Source organism: Mya arenaria, chromosome 11 (assembly GCF_026914265.1).
Source record: "Mya arenaria isolate MELC-2E11 chromosome 11, ASM2691426v1".
Classification (NCBI taxonomy): Eukaryota; Metazoa; Mollusca; class Bivalvia; order Myida; family Myidae; genus Mya; species Mya arenaria.
The window spans coordinates 41,510,855-41,534,746 of NC_069132.1; the positions used below are offsets into that span (position 1 = coordinate 41,510,855).

At 32.5% G+C, this 23,892-nt stretch overlaps 1 protein-coding gene across 18 annotated transcripts in view; it reads left to right on the top strand.

The window, feature by feature from the left end:
- The window catches only part of LOC128208003 (G-protein coupled receptor moody-like), a 213,801-nt gene extending 199,652 nt beyond the window's left edge, over positions 1-14,149 (top strand). For 17 of the 18 annotated variants that reach the window (XM_052911260.1, XM_052911261.1, XM_052911258.1 and 14 more), the window contains one exon: positions 11,820-14,149. In XM_052911260.1, coding sequence (XP_052767220.1) covers positions 12,619-13,653 — 1,035 coding nt within the window. In that variant the 5' untranslated portion in view covers positions 11,820-12,618 and the 3' untranslated portion in view covers positions 13,654-14,149. Of the gene's footprint in view, positions 1-7,917; positions 7,949-11,819 lie in introns of those variants that run through there. The other variant, XM_052911269.1, reaches the window with a different exon arrangement.
- Positions 14,150-23,892: the final 9,743 nt, after the last annotated feature.

Sequence of the window (23,892 nt, forward strand, 5' to 3'; positions counted from 1 at the left end):
TTGAAATTGATTGACAAACTGTTGATGTTTCTCCGAAATTTTATATTCAGAATGACTGATTTGGAAAGCCACATATTGTTATGTTAAATATGATGTCTGATGATGACTTTAATTATAATATTATATCACATTATCGCTTCCCTAAGCATCTCAACCATTTTGAGTCTATCGCAACCCATATGCTTATTGCTGTAAACAAAGAAAAAACAACAACATATAAACATAAAACTATCTGGATGACCACATCAGGCTTTTATTATTTAATGAATGAGAAAACCCCCAATTTAGATGGAAGTCAGCATGAGCTGTATTTAAAACCAATTAATAAATTGATCAAGCCAGGGGTTGCAGCCCCCCCCCCTCCCCCTCCACCCGCTGAATCACTATAATAATACTAATCGTTTTCCGAGATTGAAGTTAAACGGGGTCCCGTGTTACAGTGGTATACCCTAGCACTTCTAAATGAACAAGGGTAATTCTAACCAAGGCAACATTCTGTCCATATGCCATGTCCTTAGCAAGGCTTATACTATCTTGTTATGCCAGTACGTTGCGAAATATTAGTATGAATGAGTATTGCCGTTGTACATCTTAAAAAAGGTTTTGTAAATTAATTTTATTATCTGACGGCAGACTACCAATTATATTAATACTATAATTTATAACAAAATGCCATATTCGAATTATAATTTGTATCATATTTGAAGCAGTGTTTATGGTAGGAATGCAGAATTACAACATTATTTGCCAAAACACGTAATTAATTTTAAATTTCGTCGCCGATGAAACACATAAAGAAAGTTTACATGCAAATGATTAGGCCATTGCAAATTGTTTATATTTATGTTCCAAAGCATACCTACCATTATTTAATCTCAAGAACAAAAACAAGCATAACTACCAAACTTTAAAGTCTTTGTGATCTGTACAGCAGATCTTTGGCAAAGCTTCTCAGCAATGCAGAACTTTAAGTAACTTGAAGTAACGGAAGCTTAAAATGTTGACGGTAAACAATATACTTCAAACATATTTTCTTATTATGGTAGCTTCGTAAACGCATTTTTTCTCGCTTGTTTTAGATTATTTAAAAGTTGTTTGTATGTACTTAAAGACCGTCCATCTATCAGGCAGATAGGCTTAGTATGACCATATTTTTGAAGTTTCCCTAGAAGATGTGCGACTCGTAAGTTATGAACTTCTTGATTGTGAATTTGAGGGGAAAAGCGTTATACATTGTTGCTTACGTATTGTCTTAATCGTTTCATATAAAAACGAGCAAGTTTACCATATTTGGCGCCCTAATGGTTAATAATGTAGCAACCATAGTAAACACTAACATGTTAGATGAGGACGAACGTTTCCAAGTCAACTGACACATGTTCAGAACAATATATCATGTCTTTTAATATTAAATATGTTTAATTATTACATGAGTTATTTTGTTAAAACAATTGCTGTACACATCGATTCCTCACAAATGAGTCATTCTTGTGTGTTAGTTTGCATCAGTGAAAATGTGTCAAATTAAAATACAAGCTCTACAACATGTTTTAGTGTGATACTTGACAAAATGTTTATTCGCAATATTTGTTTAATTCATTGAGTTTCAAATCTAACAATCGAAAACTATAATTCATTTTTTTAATTTTTTTTAAAAAGCGCATTATACAGATTTCCTCTTTCATAAACGGACAATTGTTTCATTATTTATTACTGATATCAGGTAAGGCAAACTAAGTAGCAATATTGTAAATTGATTTCGATATGTGTGCTGTTAATGTTGTATAGTTCTACGTGAGAAGATAAGTATACTTTCAAGTAAAGCCATTTTTAATGCAGTAAGCCTTTGACCTATAGCAATTAGTGTTTTCAAATAAGTTTTAACGGAAGTAACCAATAAAAACTATCAAGCCTTTCATCAATGCTGATTGATACCATTTATTTATATAATTGCGTTATATCAATTTCTGGGACAGTAGTTTGAACCTAAATTGAAACTTGTTGCTTAGCACAAACTAAAGCCTCGTTCTGAGGTGTCAAAATCCATCCAGGAGTAATTGCGAAAACATAGACGTGGGTGAAATAAATTTTAATTTGCGAGATAATGACAGCTTTATGAAAAAATGATGAGCATAAGCGTTGTATTCTATGTGATGTTTCTAGACGTAGCGAAAGTTTTGGCGCAAAATGATGATTGCTTTTTTGTGTATATGAATATTTTGGAATATACTGCCAAATTTGGGTAATCTTCAGCAGTGTAGAGACATAAACACGTTTTTGTGATTCTATCACTTAACGATTCTTTTTATTTGTGGATAGATCTGGTGTATCCATATCTGAACAGTACCCGTGAGAAATAAATACGAATGGATTCTTTCTTATCTTGCTATGTATGGCCATTTTTTTCGAATATCATAATTTGTGTCTTTCTCGTTAGAAATTAATACGGGTTGGTTCTTTCATATCTTGCTGAGAATGGACATATTTTTCTGAAATCAATATTTGTGTATTTCTCGTGAGAAATTAATACAAACGGATTTTTCTCTCTCTGAGTATTTGGTTATGTCTAGAAGTCATTGCATTGACAAATTACCTATTGTCGCCGTCACACTGGTCTACTAGAAGACCAGCATCAAGGCCGATGGGATTTCATAGAGAAAATCCCCCTGATATTCTGTTGATTACTGAAACAGGAACAGGAATAGTAATAGCCGTTGGCCATGCTGGTATTATTTGAATGAATGCTATGTTAGTCACCGTTTAATTTAAGAGAGAGCTCTTGTTAAGTTATGGCCTTTATTTGAATGATTATTAATGCTCGGTGAAGTTAAATCGACATTTTATATAGTAGTGTTTGGTTTATTTGACCCAGTTATTGAGCTATAAAACATATACAATACAACGGAAAAGAAACCACATCTACATACATATTGATACACCGTTTATCATTCAAGGAATGAGGTAAGCGGATACAAGTTACCGTAGTAAAGAAATGAGGTCACTTGGTATATATTTTTTTTAATAAATTGGTCCATCTTCATTTTGTGTATTCCTATTTATTCACAAGTGTTTGCACTTTGTATCTTAATGGTCTTTGTATGATTCGGTTGTCAGAACTGTTTAAGCGGGTTCCTGTATCTGTAGTAGTTTGTATCTGTACTTTTGAACAAGGAAGTTACTCTAATGCGGAGTCATATCATGATGCTAGATGGGCTTGTCATTGACGGCACCGAGTTACTCAAAACGCGTCACAAGATCATGACGAAGCGCAGAGCGAGATGTTTCAGTTAATAAAGCAGACAATGAGCCGATTGTTCAGAATTAAATTTTAGACGTGTAATACGTTTGTATATGTTAATATATGTTAATAAAACAAATACAGCTGAATCAATTAAATATAAGTCTTATTTATCAATTTAAATACCGCAGGTTACAATTTTATTCTGTAAACGTCGATAAAAATATTTAAATTTTCTAATTAATCGGCCTATTTGCGGTTTTGTACGACCAAAGGCATTTCATCATTACTTGTTGTTGACATCACCATATAAATAACTGTTCTGAACGGAAATTATTTCATGATCTAGTATAAACTGGTAAAATCCATCGCCTAACAGTCTGTTGTGTCGGATGTCTGGAATAGCATAACAGAGTTAGATCAATGTTCAGATCATTAGGCTTCTTTCAAACGCTACTATCTTAGGACATTCATGACAAAACGCTCTTTAGTTTATAATTATATATTAAATCAATGATCGTGTTTTATACGAAAATATCCAATACAAGAAAAAAAGTCAGAATGCATTTAAATATCCTCTATCCGCTAGCGAGTTCAGAAATACAATAAAAATACAGGAATAAGCCATGAAATGGATATAAAAAACGTAAACCTTGTTAAAAGTCCCAATGCAATGACAAAATAGCAAAATAATTGAAACACAGACGTAGAAACACCACATACACAAAACAAATAGATTACACACTCATTTAAAAAAAAAACTAACGGATAAATATTTGGATTACCGCCTTGGAAATGTCAGAGAAATACGAGGCCACAAGAAACACGAATCTAGTCCCAAGTTAATTTTTCCAAATCCTAATTATCTTTGATTCTACAACGGCAACAAATAATCTCTCATATCATTTATTTTCAATTATATTGTAGCAGAATTAAATGTTTGTCAGAACAAACTATACTTTTAACCATATCATTCAACACCGGAATTGGGGTAGTTATCATTAAACGTGAATAGAAATGAGAACCTCACTAAGTATTAAATCAGTAAGGTTCGGTACTGGTTGATTAAAGAGCCGTTAAAAGTATATTTGGTTCACTGTTTCTCTATACAGCATATTTAATTGATTATAGTTGTCTAATTTCTTGTTTGTTTGCATCTAAAAACACATTTGAAAATAAACTTTTGAGCCAGCTTGTTAAAGGACTAATTGAAAGATTTTGTGTTGGCAATCCATTTTTTTAAATTGTTGAAATTAAATATTTTACTTACAAAATGAATAAAAACAAAACAGCAACTGCCAGATACTTTTTCAAACATAATTTACTAAAATGATTCAATTTTAATAGCGTTACTAACGCTTTTCGGCAAACAAAAGCATCTCGCGTCACATTTTCCCACAATTACTAAACAATAGAGCTTATTTGAACTTTTGTAGATGTCATTGGTACAAGCATTTTATGTACATTTCACACGAAATATCGGTCATTGTTTGAGCCTATTAAATTTGAACAAGTCCCTTTAATACAAGAATAACACCCTCTAACAAACTGATGACTATTTTAGAACCCCAAGGCATGTGGAGAATTTACACAACATTGATACTACTCCGGGCGGCGTCTAATAATCTGTATCGTATCCTATATTGCCTCCGGATTGATAAAGGCAGTGATAATTGGAAACTGATTTAAGACAATAAATGAAATGTGAAACCATTTTGTTTTTATGTCTCTACTTAAAAATATCTACCAACGTCGTAAGAGAACAAAACATAAACAGATGTTATTACCACTGCCAAATATTAAATTGTAGCAGCTCGATGATTACGTCGGTGATCATTAAAACATACTTCTAGAAAGGCTGCATGGGATATGTCTTAAACTATTTGACAATTGCACAAGTATTTTGAAAAATAGAAATGGTTCGTATTGCTGCCGATGTCGAAATTGCATGTACTTTATGAGTAACCAATGTCTGTTTATACATGTGTTGTAAAACATTATCAAGATGCACCTGCATTACAACCAATTAATGTCACCATTACTTATGTATATCGCAGTTTACTCTCTGTGAACTCCAATAAACATGAGCTGAATGCGATAAAATTTCCGACCATTATCACCTTCCCAACTAAACATCGTCAACGGCTGACAGTTAAGAATTTCGCCCTAGGCAAGAAATGAGTATGATGACACAGGACCACCCATTTTATCACCCAGAAGATATAAGCATACATTTGAGTTATCTGGTTGGAAGATAAACTTAGTGCAAGTTGATTCGGTATTCCATCTGAGATTTAAAATCATTGATTATAATGTATATTTTTGGAAAAAAAATGCTCTGCATTTATAATATTGTTTTAAAGAGTTCGTTTTAATTCCACAGAGACAATTAATGTAACCTTACGAAAACCCTCAAGCTTGTCACAAAACTTGTTTTCCTTTTACTAGATAACTGTTGCCTCTTTACATGCAGTTTAAAAATAGTGACACTTGCGGCGATCAAATTGAGTGCCAAGCATTTTGTACTTCGTGCGTTTTGTAGATTTACGTTCAATGCAGTGTTTACCTAAACCATGATAGGGCTAATGCAATACGTTGATTTAACTGCCAACAAAAAACTCATCTTATAAATTTCGCTTAGTTATTAAGATCGCACTCTGTCGGCCATCAGTGGGAATGGTTCGGTAATACGTTTCCATATAACGGTATGCTACTACCTATGATAACAATGTATTACAAAATACAACAATTATAAGTACACAAACAAGCCCAACGGCTTAAAATGTTTGCTATGTCCTGTTATACGGATAAAGTCCAAAATGCTGAGAACTCATTGCTGGGGAGGGAAGTTAAACGGTTTATAATAGATATTACAATGACACTCACAGGGACAAGGAAGTCGAAAATCCCAGTTTAGAAGCACAAAGCAATGGCTTCAACGACAATGAAGTAGAAACACAAACGTATAAATACCATATACACACATATAAACAGCACAAACAGACCAAACTCTCATGAACTTGGTTATAAGCTATGCTTGCACTGTGGTGTTTGCCACCAAAGTAGTAGTTTGCATGGTAAGCATGTACTTTTTTCAACATGGTCAGCCAAAATAAATATAACAAATGAAAACCATTTATAAGAGTAATATGCACACTTCAGTGCGTTTTATTGGTGCACTACCTCTTCAGTTAAACATGAAAGAGTTTACAAAGAAGATGATTAGCAAGAACAATTCTTTGAATGCAATTTTGAAAGATGATGTACTGATTGCTTGAAAGTTCTGATAATGTGGCGTGATTTCCTGTTCAAATACTATTATCAACAAAAGAGGTTAGGCTATGTTGGTAATAAATACCATGTTCACCATTGCTGAAAGGCTGACTTTCTTCAAATTTGATCACTCATTATATAGCAAGTTTGAGACGTTAAGGGCATTTTATCGCAATATCAAGTTATAGAAAAAAGATTTCGTGAAAATATCATAATGAATTAAGAGAGTTAATTGCAAAGTCACCTGCAAAGTCAGACTCTCTGTTAAACTCGTTACCAGTATAATCTTAATTTTGGAATATTACAACTGAGGATAATCAATTCGAGAAAGAGGTCGAACCTTAAGTTTATACGGGAGCACTAATTACAGTTTAAATTATTCTCTCTAAGATATTTTCTCAATTCTGCTTTACTGTTCGTATAAAAAATAAGCATTGAAAAAACAGCATTCTTATTACAATTGCTGATTGAAAGCAGAAGTTATGTAACAAAATATTGTTTTGAGAGTCTCTCAACTATAAGGCATTTTCTTAAACTACGCTAGTGTAATATATCTTGACATTGATGTCATTTTGCCCAACTGATTGAGCGACAAACATTTTATCGAAAAATGAATAAACTCATTATTTTTTCGACAAATATGTCGCGTGATTAAAACAATTTAAAAGCCAATATTAAAAGCATATTCGTTTATTCAAATAAAGCGCTGGGTTTTGAACCGTAACACCATCAAACAAAAAAATTGTTCGTAAAACCTAATGTTAGCTAGTTAGGCATTTCGCCTTAAAAGTCTTTGGGGTGATTTAAACGGAACACGAACATCGATGAGGTTAGTAGGTATAGTAATTGACCAGTTCTAAATGTTGTAATAGAAGTTGATGAGTTGATGAATTATAGTTCCTAGTAAACGAGCAATGCGTCCTCCTGACAAGAGTGCATAAGTTAAATGGATAATATTAGGTAAAGAATGTGGGCAAAGCAAGTTCATTAAGAACCTTCATACTAAGTTCGGGGTCCTTAGACTTAAGCATTATTTAGTTACCAATCGAGCAAAGTTTAGTCTACCGAATGATGGCCGGACAAACGACTGACCGAAAGACCGACATTAGCTTTTTCGAAGTGGGTCATAAACATGTGTAAAAAGATTGAATACAATTTACGTCGCCTAAAATACTTATTATTCTGTAAAAGTTATGTTACATAGCGTAAAAAACAAAACAATCTGTTTCACTTGTCTGTAACAGAAATCACGTGAAGTAATAGTTTCTTGGCAGAATATCTTCTTGGAATATTGATAGGCTAAGCGCACCACTGGCCATTTGTAACAGTATAAAAACCAATGGAAGCACAAAAACCTATGTTACTAGAGGGAAGCACCTCACGAGGAGGATGTAAGGATGTGTTCTGAAACAGGAATAGCTGTTATAACCCATACTGGTAATATAAGATATACATATTTTTAAGTGTATTATTAACTTTTGTTTATTTGAAAACAGTATCAGTTGATAAACTCCTTTGTTAATATTTGATAATAAGTTTATGATTGTGAATTTTAAATATTTTAGAAAAGAAATGCACTTGGAGAACGTAAGGTTGTGTTTTGAAACAGAACTAGTGTATGGTGGATATACTTGAATAACCACACATTATGTTTTTTACATTTATTAATTTAATGTTTGATAGCTACCAATGAATACATTGTTATTGCATGCTACTCATTTTATTGTAAATATATTTAAAAATAATAGGAATTCTGATTAAAAGTGAATAAACCATACCAGGAAATGACTCAGTCTGTTTGTATATGTCATGCAGGGCTTAAATCAGTTCCGAAATTGTGTTGAGAAAACTATATATTATCCTTACGTTCAGTTGACTTGTATGAACAAACAGCTGAAAATTGTGTATCATTTGAATTGATTGTTGATTAAATTCATTCATTTTTATTACATACCTGCTTTATGTTTGGTTCTTGTTTTTTCTTAAGGGTGTTTCATTATAATAAAATAATATAAATTATCGCGTTGAGTATACAGACGGGCAAAAGATTCTTTTATATTAAATGGAAGTGAATACTTTTTGCTTTCACTTTTCGAAGTATAAGTAAATTCTAACTAATTTCTCTAAGAGTCAAATTATATTTTGGCTACCTTGACTGTACAAAAAGCAGATCGTTCCGAAAACAAATTCATTTCCACAACATATTATTTTTCTTTTGCTCAGTTTTCTTTGGAATTTTGGCGCACTTAATAAACACAAAATATATGCGGGTGTTATTTTATGTTCGAATTAATAATTGTCTAATTTAGAGAAAGAGAAGTCCATTTTAACAAATTCATAACAACACATTTGCGTTGTCTTTAGAAACATGCTGGCGTTCATTATTGAAGAATGGACTAAACTAATGGTCAAAACATTTGGTGCCATTGTATCTTTGATATAGTTCTAAAGCTGCATATATTGTCAAGAAAAACACTGAAATAAGTCCTGTTAACGTTATCAATGTTTCAACTGTAATACACACATGATTCTCGAAATATATCATGTGAATATGTCTAGAAAGTCTTTCTATACATTACGTTCTTTGACCTACTAACACTGTGGAATGTTAAACATGTTATAGTAAGTCAAAACATATCTGCAATGCTTTTTAACTCTTACGATAGGCTCGTTCTATTTTGATACTGCCTATTTTAAGCAATTATACTTAAACGAACATTCTTCGGACTCACTACAATTGCAATTTTCTCTTTGTTTCCAGAATCCATTTGCAAAAACAATGCAAACACCACTTTAAAACATACAAACCAGGATAACATAAATAATAATGTCAACACCACACAGTGCGCAGATTCGGTGCGTTTGATAACTAAATATAATTTATTTTATTATTGGTTTGAAATGTATCTCAAATCAGATTCACGGTTTGCCCACCATAGATACAAATGATATTCATTTACGAGTGTATGTCATCATGGTTGAAACTTTAAATAATTATAAGCGCTTGTTTAGATCTAGCAGAACATTATCAAATTATTTGATTTATTTGACGTATTGTTTTTTGAAATATTGCCACCAGAAACCTGCATATCTATTTTACCTTTCGGTGTACTCAGATCGGTATGAACTGAATGGAAAAGAAAAATTGACAATTATAACCTTCTTGTTCCTAAGATGTTTCTCACTTCGACTTTTATTCCATCAGACATTATTTACGGGTAGGATATTAATGGTGTGCTGATGAAAGAGAACCACCCATTGAATTTGTGTTTTGTTTGATATGAATTTCGAAAGCAATACTGGTACCGTTTGTTTATAAAAATGAAAAATCTTTAAAAAAACTAGTGAGCAAAATTTACCTTTTCCCTATATCATTAATATTTCGCGTGATATTCCTGAACAAAAGTAGTATTTTGCTCCCATCTTAGAATACCATTATCGAAAAACATCACGAAATTATTGTTTAATAATGATTGTTTCATTCTTCTTAAACTTGTCTGAGACATGAAATTACATTTGCGCTGTTTGATGCAGTATGGTATCAACAAATATTTTACTTGTAGCATTTGGTAATTAAAAAAGGGTGCATAAATAACTCGAAATATCTGTTGAAAGTCCCTGTTAAAGAGGATTATCCAAAATATCAACTGAGTTACAATACATTTGGTACATTATAGCTCAAGTCTTAAATATTATCTATGATATTTTATTTTGTAAGTAGTTCTCACGGATTTTAAAGGCAAAACTGCAATATAATTTGCTAAAACGCATTTAAGAGAAACTTATCGAACAGTTTTTACTTATTTGTTCGTAAGGTGATATGTAGTAGAGCCTCCGTGATTGATAAGTGAAACAGCTGATAAAAATTTAAATTTTATTTGATATTGTGTTCCGTCTTGACCGTCATAGTAATGTATCAATGTGTATGTCTAATGTTTATGCCAAACATCATACGGATCTTGTACATGGACGTTAAATGAATATTGATTTTGTCATTTTTCCTTGTGTTATGACAACTGGGAATAGATAAGCGTAATCATAATACAATAATATAAGCAGTATAGTTGATTGATTATGATTTTAATAATTTGATATAAACAGGCCAAAGCTAGTTTGCCCTTGATAAAAATATGACATCAATCTCAAGACAGTTTAACTTGATTATGATTTTGTTGATTGCTCTGAAGGGAAGAGGGAAGAGTCAATTACTTCCAATTAGTGTAATCAAATTGGCAAAATCGGAAATAAATGATAGAACGAATCAATTATCATCTCCTGTTATAGATATTTGAATAGCGTTATCATTTCTGCGTGTATCACCTCGTCACCTTTTTTTCATTTACATAACTAGTTTAAATCACATATATTACAATCTTTTGAATTCCATATTATTTACGTACTTTATTGCTTTCAGCAGAATTGCTATAAATGTAATCAGGACATACGTTGTTTGCAATAAGTAGTGTCTGAAGATGTTTGATGCGGAAATATGATAAATATATGTTTTAAAAGCTATGTAGCACTGGCTACCTGAACGTGATTGACACTGAGAACAAACGAGGGTTGGCATTTTATTACATGCTAAAGAGTTACTCGTTAGGTACTGATATAAACATTGATAGAACAGATTTATACTGCGAATATTTTTATTGAAAAGTACAGGAACAAGGGCAATGTAGTACATATTAGTGATGTCACGCAGTTGTGGGAATACCGAGATTTATAATATGTCTTACTTATAGCTGAAATAAGAAAAAAACGAAATAAGAGGTCTTCTTTTATATACTATATAATTCATGACATGTGTGGACAATGTTTTGCATTTAATAATTCATACTACTGATATAATAAGTGTGTTATTTCTGTTACATCCCATGTGCAGATCTAAAAAAACATAGAAAAAACAATCGAACAATCCAAATGGTTTGTTGATAATTGATTTTGGCCATAGGTGTTTTAACTGTCGACGATTCTTTATTGTGTAAGTACAAAAACCTGCATATCATGGCTTATCAGATATATGGATATATACATATAAGTAAAAGTGCAAGTATTCTACAAGCAAATACCCACTATGGATGTGCTAAAAAAAAAGATTAAGACATTCACTCCTGGAAATACATCAAAACATTTCATTTAAAATGTAATTAAGATCGAAGAACGTATCAGCACTTAATCTTAAAGATGTTTGAAATCCTCCCCCAGACTTCTTTATGCTAATAAGTGCAAACAGTAGGACAACTGTAAGTGTTGGCCTTATGATATTGATATTAATAGGCTAATATATCTATTTGTTTGTATTTTTCAGAATTCCGACAGCTTGATCTAAATAAGACAGAGCAAAACCGTAACTGCCCGCAACAGACAAGACCGGGCAACGTGGGAACAGAAGAGAATAAAGCAAACTGAAAACTGTAAAACCAATTATTTGAAACTACCCAGCGTTTGTGCCTATGTTTAAAGAATTCTGGAATTTCGGAAAAATTGCTTGTTTCCGGAAAGGTTTTGAATAAACATATCTGGAATAGACGCATTCAAACGAGACTAATTCAAAGTTAACTGCCAATTACTTACTATGCTTGGATTACTTTGACTTTCTTCCTAATCGTAAAACGGCATTATAAAGATACTTAACCATACTATTGGTTTCGAGTATTGAGGAACTATTGAGTGCTTTTCGTGATTGAATTGGTTTCAGTTATATACGGTAAAAAGAGTTCTTGAAAGTTCTTGAAAGCCGAAGGTGATTTGAAATTTGCAAACTATATTCATAATATCTTAATACTATCAAATTTAAAATTTAAAAGTGGAATTGCTATTTTTTTTATTTATGTTCAAACCGAGATGTAAGCTATGTACAATTTGCTCTAATTTCAAATTTCTAAATGAACATGAACAGTGAGCTTTATACTCGAATTACTATATTATTCCACATCAGTGAATCAATTCTTGGAATTCGACGAGACAAAAATCATGCATTTTTAATGTATAAAAAGAAAAGGTGACATAAATGATCCAGTTTAATAAACGATCATTTACAAAATATACTGAAGTTTGTGTCAAAATTGGTATAAAAGCCAATAATTGGTGAAATATCTGTCATCAAGATGAACGAGGGAGATAATAATAAGATAGTGAACGTATCGGGCGACAAATATCAGATTTCACCAGGACTTGGTGACGGTATCTTGAACGGGACGGATTGTTTTGAATGGTGGTGCGTTGAACACACCACTCTGATTGTTCTGGAAGCCGTGGCCATCATTCTGTGTCTAGTGGGCAGCTTTGGAAATTTAGTAACTGTGCTTGCTATATTATTCTCAAGCCTCCGATACAGCGTAAACTGTATCTTGATAGGCAGTCTCAGCTTTGCTGGATTTTTGTACTGCTCGCTAATCATGTCGATGCAAGCAGTGATATTTCATAGGAAATCTCACAAAATACCGCACGACTTCTGCTCTGCAGCAGGAGGAATTCGTTATACCCTGACTGGAGTGATAATGGCACATTTAGCTGCCATTGCATTGTACAGGTTTCTGAATGTCGTTTATATCAATAAGTACAGATATATGTCAGACAACCGACAACTCGTCATTTCACTTATAGTTTGTTGGGTGTTGCCCTTGATTTTCACCATTCCTCCTACCTTTCGGGTGTGGGGTGCATTCCGATTTCAGTCCCAGATTCTCTCGTGTACGTTTGACAAAAGTGCTGACCAAAGCAACAGAGTTGCCATGGTAACCGCTGGTTTTATTGTACCTTGTCTTTTTATCATATACTGCTACGCCCGGATTGGATTTACCGCTTACAGAAGCTTTAAACGTGTTAGTCGATGGAAGAGCCACTCTCCCCAGTCAAAGGCAATACGAATTTCAACAATGATGATGTGTATATTTTTAATATTTTTCCTCGGTACCTTTCCCTACTTTGTTTTAAACGTGACGGACAAAGGTTTCAAACACCCTATTCACCACATTTGGACAACTATGTTTGCTTGGGTGTTGTACTGTTGTAACCCTGTAGTGTACACTTTGATGGACAATAACTTCAGGTCAGCGTACAAGAAGATATTGATGGGTGATTGTGAAAAAAATCCTGTTAGGAGAGCTGGAAGTACATTTTCACGTGCAGCTTCTGTTTAGATATGAAATATTACATCCATTTGATTGTCATATTTTCAAATTGGAAAATTATGTTGTTTCAAGTCCATACTAAATCAGTTTGAGATAAATTCTCCATGCTTTAAAAAGGTGAAATATTGAAGTTTACACTCTATACCTTCTTTTACCAGTTTGTATACATGTTTCAAGTTCTGAAAGAGATTGTGCACTAATTTTACCTCCATTGAAAAAATGTATATCTGTATAATGTGTGTATACTATGTGATTGAGTGTGCAAAATGTGAAACCTCATGGAGGGAATGTTGAGTAACCTAAATGACATAATTTCCTTAGAAAAAATGTGTCGATGAAAGAAAACAAATCTGTATGATCAAACGATAAGTTTGTTTTCCCAATATGAAAATGTATTTGATGATATGTAGATAAAGTGTTAATATGTATATTTTCTTGCTTTAATTAATGGATTATACATAGTATGAAAGCTATTTAATATGTTAAGATCTTTGTCATAAAACTCAGTTTTACATGTCAATGTATTTGGTGCAAAGATATTCTATATATAGATGTTTATGTGCTATTACAATTTGAAATAGTGTAAACATGTTCAATCATATTGTAAAATCGTTATTGTTGGTGATTTGATGATTGAAAATAAAATTGAAAATGTATCAAAGGTTTATAGATTTAATTTCTCAAATACTGTTGTGTATAAGTAGGCTTGTTCAAAAACCTTGATTACCTGATAATGTTATTATAACAAAAATATATCATATTGAACCTAATAACGGCAAAAAATATTTGCAGGTCTTTATGTAATAAAAATATTTCAATCTAGATAGTTTAATTACAGGTATAGATAGATCTATACTAAAAGTTTAAAAGGTCGTCCAATTATAAATTATAAAATCGTTTTTCGAAACAATCAGCCAAAAATGAAAAAAAAAAAATATCTGTATACGACCCACGATATTGATCTGGCCTCTTTTGTTAACCATGTAACAACCACAAGCCCTGCTTGTAACAAACACAGAAGCACACTTTATAGTGTGTCTGGTATCAGAAACAAGAAAAATGAAGCCGTAATCAGAAGTGGTGCAAATTACTTAACTTCTGCAAGTTGTCATGTTTTGCGTTCATGTCCGATGAAACATGTCTTCGTTAGTGCCAGTCATTATATATTTTACTGTTTCTTACATGATTTGTTTACGTCTACGGCTTATACAGGTACAAGACGGGCAACAAGGTGATTTGAGTATGGTTAAAAAGAGCCCAAATAATAAACAACCGTAACATGTATACAACAGGTCACAGTTATTCAGCATTTGAGTATCAATAAACAAATTCTAGCATTTCGGCGGCATTCAAGTATCAATAATTCAATTCAACATCTTATTGCAATAAACATATCATACATGTTTATAGCAAATACAAAATACATACATGTGGAAGGCATGAATTTAGACTTATTGGGGAGTTGTTTGGGGTTGGGTGTACACTTTGTTATTGATGTAAAGTTTGTCCCCAGCAAATCGTACACAATGTCCTTTCTGTTTTTCGGCATGAAAAATTGGGTAGAGTTTCTGCCGTGCGTCCCGCCCTGATTCCAGCATTTGGAAGACATTTAAGTATCAATAAACCGATCACATCATTTGAGCGACATTTAAGTATCAATCAACTAATTCTAACATTTAGGAGGCATTTGAGTATCAATTAACTGATTCCAGCATTTAAGCTACATTTAAGTATCAATAAACTGATTCCGACATCGACTACATTTGAGTATAAATAAACTAATTCTAACATTTACGCGGCATTTGAGTATTAATAAGCTGAATCCAGGATTTGAACGTCATTTAAGTATCAATTAACTGATTCCAGTATGTGGACGACATTTAAGTATCAAAAAAGATATTCCACCATTTGACCGACATTTAAGTATCATCAAACTTTTTCTTTCATTAAGGCGTCATTTGAGTATCAACAAACTGATTCCAGCATTTTGACAACATTTAAGAATCAATAAACTGATTCCAGCATTTGACGACATTTAAGTATCAATAAACAAAATTCTTACATTTAGGCGGCATTTGAGTATTAATAAACTGATTCCAGCATTTGGACGACATTTAAGTATCAATAAAATGGTTCCATCATTTGGACGACATTTGAGTATCAATCAACTTAATCCAGTATTTGGACGACATTTTAGTATCAATAAACAGATTCCATCATTTGGACGACATTTAAGCATTAATAAACTGATTCCAGTATTTGGACGACATTTAAGTATCAATAAACAGATTCCATCATTTGGACGACATTTAAGTATCAATAAACTAATTCTAACATTAAAACGGCATTTAAGTATTAATAAACTGATTCCAGCATTTAAGCGACATTAAGGTATCAGTAAACTGATTCAAACACCGACTACATTTGAGTATCAATAATCTAATTCTAAAATTTGAATAAAACTGATTCCAACATTTGGACTTAATGTATACAGTCAGCAAAACCGCCATAGGTTTAAAATGTTTCTATGACTTTCAAACTGGTTTTCGCAATTGCAAATATTGTCTGGTAGTTGCGATCTATTTCAAACTTAACGTAAGAACAAGAAACATTGACAAAATTAACGAAATGTTGACACGATTATTTCTTACCACCTGACTTTTAACGATCGGGACTTAGTTTCATTCTTTTCCGTTATAGTTTGATTCAACGTAACATAGAAGCAATAAGACACGTATTTATATAAGACACATGGCCATTCAGACTTTCAGCGCGAGAAAGAACTTACGTAGGTGGAACATTGTACTGTTTACATTGGTATGTCTGCTTTGTACAATCCTAGAACATCAGAGATATTCAGGTGAACGTGCGTCTTACTGTAAAATTGTTCTAACCTGAAGCATGAAGAATCCATTGTTATCGCGATATTCGGTGATGCCACAGGGAACATGCATGTTTATCTTAAGAAGTTCTTTGAAAATCTTAGGCAATGGCTTGTTTTCGAATAATAACTGTATTGTATTATAAGTGCACATTAAGTTCATGTTATGATAATTTTATAGACATAGTTTTATTTTGAAACCGTATTCAATCTGTGGCGTTATTTCTTATAGTTAGAGATATAAATATTGTTTTCAGTTTCTATTCATGGGAAATGGTGTTTTGACTATTTTTGTCAGCTGATGGAATGTTGCAACGTTGTATTTCATGTAACAATTTGTATTGAAACTACTTGACGTTCACTAGAATCCTGTGTGTTGTACTTGCATTTTAAACAAAAAAAATGAAAAGAAAAAAAACAACAATTTACTAATGAATAGAGATTCTCTTAAAAACTGTCGAACTCTTATCAGGTACATGCTAATTTAAGGATATATATATATTTCTTCCAATGTCTGCGATACATCAGTCTAATACTGCAAATAAAATTTTGTCTGTTTCTACTCCAACGTAATCCAATGTAATATGACGACCCTTTTCTTGTTAAGGCTACATTTAATTTAATTGTTCCCTTTTTACGATATTGACATGACATATCTTACACAAAAAGTGCTTGGAGAACAAACCCGATTCTGACAATAAGGCATTATCAAATTACATTGCGCATTATTTATTATTATAAATCTGATTCAAATATGTAATTATTAATTCATGCAATCAGCTACGGCATGTGCTTAAAATGTTCACATTTATTTTGTAAATTATCACTGTGGGAAACCCTCAATCACTGGTAAAAACAGTCATAGACGTCTTAAAAATAGAATCACGGGAACTACATAGACAAGCCCAGTAGTCAGAACGTTTACGATTTTCCTGTTTAAGAGACCATTTACGGGTCATCTCACCAGTCATATCGTCAGATCGCTTTTTCGGATCAATTATCATTGGAATGTAACAAAATATATCTTAAAACATACATTTTGGCCTGAAGTATTACGCTTGGATAATTAAGATCAACTTCTTGTATATTTAACTTTATGTCTCACACTCAACAAGTTATTGTCTGAAGATCGTGATCGTACGACAACTTGTCGTCTGCTCGTTGGTTATGCGGCCCTAACATGCACATGACAGAGAGACACATAAAGCAACAATATCATAAAGTTGTGGTAATATTGGCGTGGTCAGCACAATAGTGTGTTCACTAATGTATCACTTCGTAGTATCTGTTCTGTACAAATTCAGGTACCTCGTTAAGAATTAAAATAACATAATCACGAATCCAACATGCACATGACAGAGAGACACATAACGCCACAATACAACAATGTCATAAAGTTGTGGTAATGTTGGCGTGGTAAGCACAATAGGGTGTTCACTAATGTATCACTTCGTAATATCTGTTCTGTACAAATTCAGGTACCTCGTTCAGAATAAAACTAACATAATCGCGAATCTCTCACAAGCTGTAAACTGGATATACGATAAAAAAACACATTCTCGGTGTTGAGCACTGCCATCAAAAATGGCGAAATAAATGTCAAAATAATTATCTACTTGATATAAGAATACATATTTCATTTTGATAAGCCAGAATGATGAATTGCCAATGTCTGAGGTAAGTTTGTACGGGTCAAACAAGCATGATGGTTTTATTAGCACATAATTCGATATGCCGAGTTCAATTTTCTAAGGAAAGGTAAGAAAGGAAATAATCGCTGATGCAGTTATCACATGACCAATGCTAATTTGATCAGTTTTCAAAATTTGGCTTTATTACACTTTATAATCTACTTGATATTAGAATACATATTTAATTTTGATAAGCAAGAATAATAAATTGCTAATGTCTGTGATAAGTTTGTATGGGTCAAGCAAACGTTGATGCAGTTATTCATGGACCAATGCTAATTTGATCAGTTTTCAAAATTTTGCTTTATCATTCTCATTAGAACGCTTGGGTTCTTGTCAATAATTTAAGATTAAAGAATTAAGAGTGATTTTGTTATTATGTACATTGCCACTTTGTCAACGGAATGTGTTCCATGATATGACGTTATCGATGCCACAACATCTCAACCATTCAGAGAATATCGCAACCCCTAGGCGTATTGTTGTAAACGAAGAATAAATCAAAATATAAACATAGCAAATCTTGATTCATCTTTCAATGAATGAGAAAAAAAAGGAATTAAGATGAAAGTCAGCATGAGCTATATTTATTACCAATTAAAGCATTTATTAACGGTTTCGCACATAATACTAATCGTTTTCCGGGATTGAGGCTATACGTTGTCCCATGTGACAGTGCTATACCCTTGCGCTTCTTCACGAATTAGGGTAATTCTAACCTAGGCAACATTTTGTCCATGTGTTAAGCCCTTAGAAAGGCCTATACTCTCTTTTGTGCCAGGGACGTTGCGAAATAATAGTTTGAATGAGTATTGCAGTTGCCAATTAAAAAACCAAACATTTGCACACTTATCATTTTCCGACGGCAGGCTACCAATTATTTTAATGATATTTTATAACCAAAACGCCATATTCGAATTATTATTGATGTCATATTTGAAGCGGTTTGCATGGTAGGAATGTAGTATTTCAACATGATTTGCCAAAACACGTAAAGCAGGTTGAAAAGCAATTACAGTATTATATAAACTGCAGTTTAAGTTTATTGATGCACAAACGAATTACTAAATTGCGTCGCCGATGAAACACATAAAGAAAGTTTACATGCCAGTTAATATGCCATTTGAAAATGTTAATAATCATGTTTCAAAGCATACCGACTAATAACTAAATCTCAAGAACAAAAAACAAGCATAACCACCATACTTCAACGTCTTTGTGATCTATACAGCAGACACTCAGCAATGCAGAACTTGTAGTAAATAAAGCTTAAAACGTTTACGGTATATAGTATACTTCTAAACTTGTAATCATGTTAGCTTTATAAACGGATGTGTTTATCGCTGTATTTTGATAATAAATGTAAAAATAATGTTCATATGGACTTAAAGACCGTCCATCTACCAGGCAGATAGGTTTAGTAGGACAATATTACTGAAGGTTCCCTTAAAGACGTGCGACTCGTAAGTTATGAACTTCTTGATTGTAAATTTGAGGGAAAAAAGTATTTGCATTGTTGCTAAGGTCTCATCTCAAAAGTTTATCGATTTACCAAACAACGAACATGGTTACATTTTGCTGACACGTTAATGGTTTATATTTTAGCAAACGTACTAAAACACATGTTAAATACATTCAAAAAAAACGTACGATTTTAAATGATCTGAAACATATTCAGATAATATTAACAGTATTTAATTTCGTTTCATATTAAACTGTTTTCTTAAAAAACAATCGCTGTATAAATCATTTCTTACAAATGAGTTTTTGTATGAATTTTCAAGTTCTAAAACATTTTAATTTTATTTTAGTGTGATAATTGAAACGGCTTATTCGCAGTAATTGTTTAAATCATCGAGTGTCCCACCAAATTGTATGAAATATAGTTTTATTTGTAACAAAAAGTACATAATGCAGAATTCTTCTTTTTATAAAATGACAATCGCTTGATTAATCATATTTGTTTTCAGGTGAGTCAAACTAACTAGTTCATTTCTAGCAATATTGTAAACTGATTTTAATCTTTGCGTTGTTAAAGTTTTTATAGGTCTACATGAGAAGATGTGTATACTTTCAAGTAAAGCCATTCTTAATGCAGTAAGCTTTTGACCTACATCAATTAGTGTTTTCAAATCAGTTTCAACGGAAGTAAGCAATTAAAAACCATTAAGCATCTCATCAATGCTGATTGATAGCAGAAACGAAATTAAATGAGGCCTTGATATGCTCATTTATTTTATCATACTGGCAAAAGACTGTTTTACGTAAGCGACTATACGAGAGAATCCAAAATTACCAGCAGAACTTATCGTTTGCGCTACATGGAGCAGTCGCAAACTATTACAACAGAGATAAGTATTAGTATAAACTAATCGATAAATAGTTATATAAATGCGTTATATCAATTTCTGGGAAAGAAGTTGGACTCTCAATTAAAACTTGTAGCTTAGCCCAAACTAAAGCCTCGTTCTGATGTTCCAAATTATTGTAGTTGTAGCATGTCATCACTTTGAATCCCATCCAGGAGTGATAGAGGAGACATAGACGGGTGAAATAAATTTAAATATAAACGATGATTTATGATAAAATACTTATAAGCATTAGCATTGGATGCTATGTGATGTTTCTAGACGAAGCGATGGTTTTGGCGCCACAATTATCATTGCTTTTTTTTGATTATATAAATATTTTGGAATGTACTGCCGAATTTGGGTAATCTTCAGCTGTGTTATAAACTCGTTTTGGTGATTCTAGTACTTAACGTTACTTTATATTTGTGGATAGATATTGTATCAATACCTGTACAGTACTCATGAGAAATAAATACAAATGCATTCTTTCTTATCTTGCTGAGAATGGACATACTTTTTCTTTTAGCACTATTTGTGCTTTTCTCGTGAGATATAAATATAAATGGATTACTCCTGTTTTTGCTGAGAATTGACATATTTTTCTTATATCAATGTTTGTGCATTTGTCGTGAGAAATACATACAAACGGATTTTATGATTTTGTCTGACAGTCATTACATTGACAAATTACCGTCACTCTGGCATATAAGTAGACCAGTATCAAGGCCGATGGGAATACATAGAGTTATCAGAAACAGAAACAGAAATAGTAATAGCCGTTGGCCATGCTGGTATTATTTGAATTATTGCTATGTTAATCACCGAATACTTTAGAGAAAGCTCTTGTTTAGGTATATGTATTTAATATAGTCTGGTTTATTTTACCCAGTTATTGAACTATAAAATATAAAAAAAAAACAATTGAAAAGAAACCAAATACTTACATACATATAAATTCACCGTTTATCATAAAAGGAATGCGATTAGCGGATACACGTAACCGTAGTTATGAAGTAAGGTGACTGGATATAAATAAAATGGTCAATGATCATATTCCTATGTATATCTCTCTCGGTGATGATGCAAAACGGATTCTTTCCGTCCACATTTTTCATTTGTTGGTTCTATCCGACACCGATGCGGATTCTATCCGTAACATCGCAACAAAGTTTAGTACATCTCAGCATTTTCTTCGCATTGTTACTGTTATCGTTTTGGATTTAGGAAAATATCTTTATTTTAAAAAATGACCATATTATTAGTGAATGTAAATCTATTTTTATTTAAGAGTTGTCGTGTCATATTAACCAAAAAAATGAAGAAATTGTACATGAAAAACGTAGGCGACGAGCAGAAACGGTGTTTTTTTTTTTATTTTTGAAATATCACTTATTCTAACACATTATATGAACGCATAGCAGTTTTATCCTTAGAATCATGCTTCAAGTCAAACTAAATTCATTGTTTAATCGTGTTTTAAGAACTTTTTTTTTATTTAACACGGCAACGGAATCTAGCGTTTGTGTTCACCGAATTCTACTGGCACGTTACATGTTATATTGTTTTTGAGTCTGTAAGTAGTTAATGCTAGAGGAGTGTGTGTGTATTTAGTAAGGATATACTCTGGTATGCTCGACCGAATAAAGGGTTGGGCCTAGAATAGGCCGAAAAAGAAAAAAATATGTGTTTATCGTAGCGGTCTCAAACGTAAAAGAAGGGTCGTGACACTAAGGTCAAATATAACGTTTGCAAAACATATATTTATCATATACTCGAAGGCACTCCTTGTTCCGGAATAGGGATGCTAGGTATATCAGGTTGCCTTTTACACATGCAGAAACATTTTTTAGTCTTAGTCTGATAGAAGTGTATTTAAGGTATTAGTTTAACTCACTGCTCATTTGTGTCGCAAATATGGCATGAGTTCTATATTCATATACATTGTTACTGTAATTAAATAATCATGATGCTTTTTCCTGATATAGGAAACAGTCATTAAAAGGGAAGATGAATTAAAATTATGCAAAATGAAAGTAATCAATAAAAGTGCGTTATTGTATGTAGGGATGAAGTATTTTAGTTTACAGATTACGGCCTAGGGAGTATTGCAATGTAGAAATTGTACAAGTCTCGTGCATGCCTTTATATTTGCCTGTGCACATGCGCATGCGCGAGCTTCTCGATTCACGTAATAAAGCCAATAAATGACTAAATGGATAGTAGTTAAAACTAATCAACAATTTGTTTCTTTTCAGGACTTTTGTTAATTAGCATCTATGCTCCAAAAATAACGATCTTGTTGCAACAATCGAAACCAAACAAAAAATAATCATTTGTTTTCAGGCAAAAGGAAAGAAGCATTAAGTTATTATTTACCTTAAATTGTATAAGCAAATAATTATCAAGACTTTATAACTCTCATATGTGAATTAAGGAATTTGGATTTTGCTCCATATTTATTCATACAAGACGATCTAATCCCGTATCTTAAGAGTAACAAGTAATTAGTATATTTTGTTGTTTATGTCATTAGAATGCCTGGGAATGATATACGCGTTGATTTGATCTTCTTTTCCGGCTGTAAACAAACGAACAAAAAAAAAAGCAGATCAAATCTTGGATAGAACCTGGTGCGAGTGTCAAAATATATCCGGTGCCCAAATTTCTATACAACTACTCAGAATCGGGAGCTCCGCTGAACCGACAAGCGTGGACTTTATTTCCATTTTTTATCGCAAAGAGTATATACAGAAGCAAGAAATTAAAGTATACCTACTTCGATACCTTCTTTGAAAAGATAAATTATCAGGATGTAAATAGCTGATAGTAAGAAAATATTAAGGTTTCGTTTGCATGCTATTTGCTGTCAGAATTATGATCGCTGTTGTTTTTTTCATTCGTTTAAATGAATAAAAATAAACGGGGCTTTCATTTTTTTGTTTGTTTGTCGATAGTTGATGGAGTTATTCTTTAGGTAAAAAATCACAAACATAATAACACCGATTTACATTTCGGCATTCCACTTTTTAATGTAAAAATGACGGATGAAATCCGCATCGGTGCCGGATAGAACCCGAAAATGAAAAATGTGGACGGAAAGAATCCGCTTTGCATCATCACCGTGTCTCTGTCTTTGAATTATGCATTTTAATGGCATTAGTATGGTTGGCTAAAACGAACTGTATAAACTGTTTCATGTATCTGAAGTAGTTTGTATTTGTACTTTTGAACTATTTTTAAACCAGAAAAGCAACTCGGATGTGGGGTCATAACGGATGCTAGATGGGTTTCTTATCGACGGCACCACGTTACTCATAACTGAACA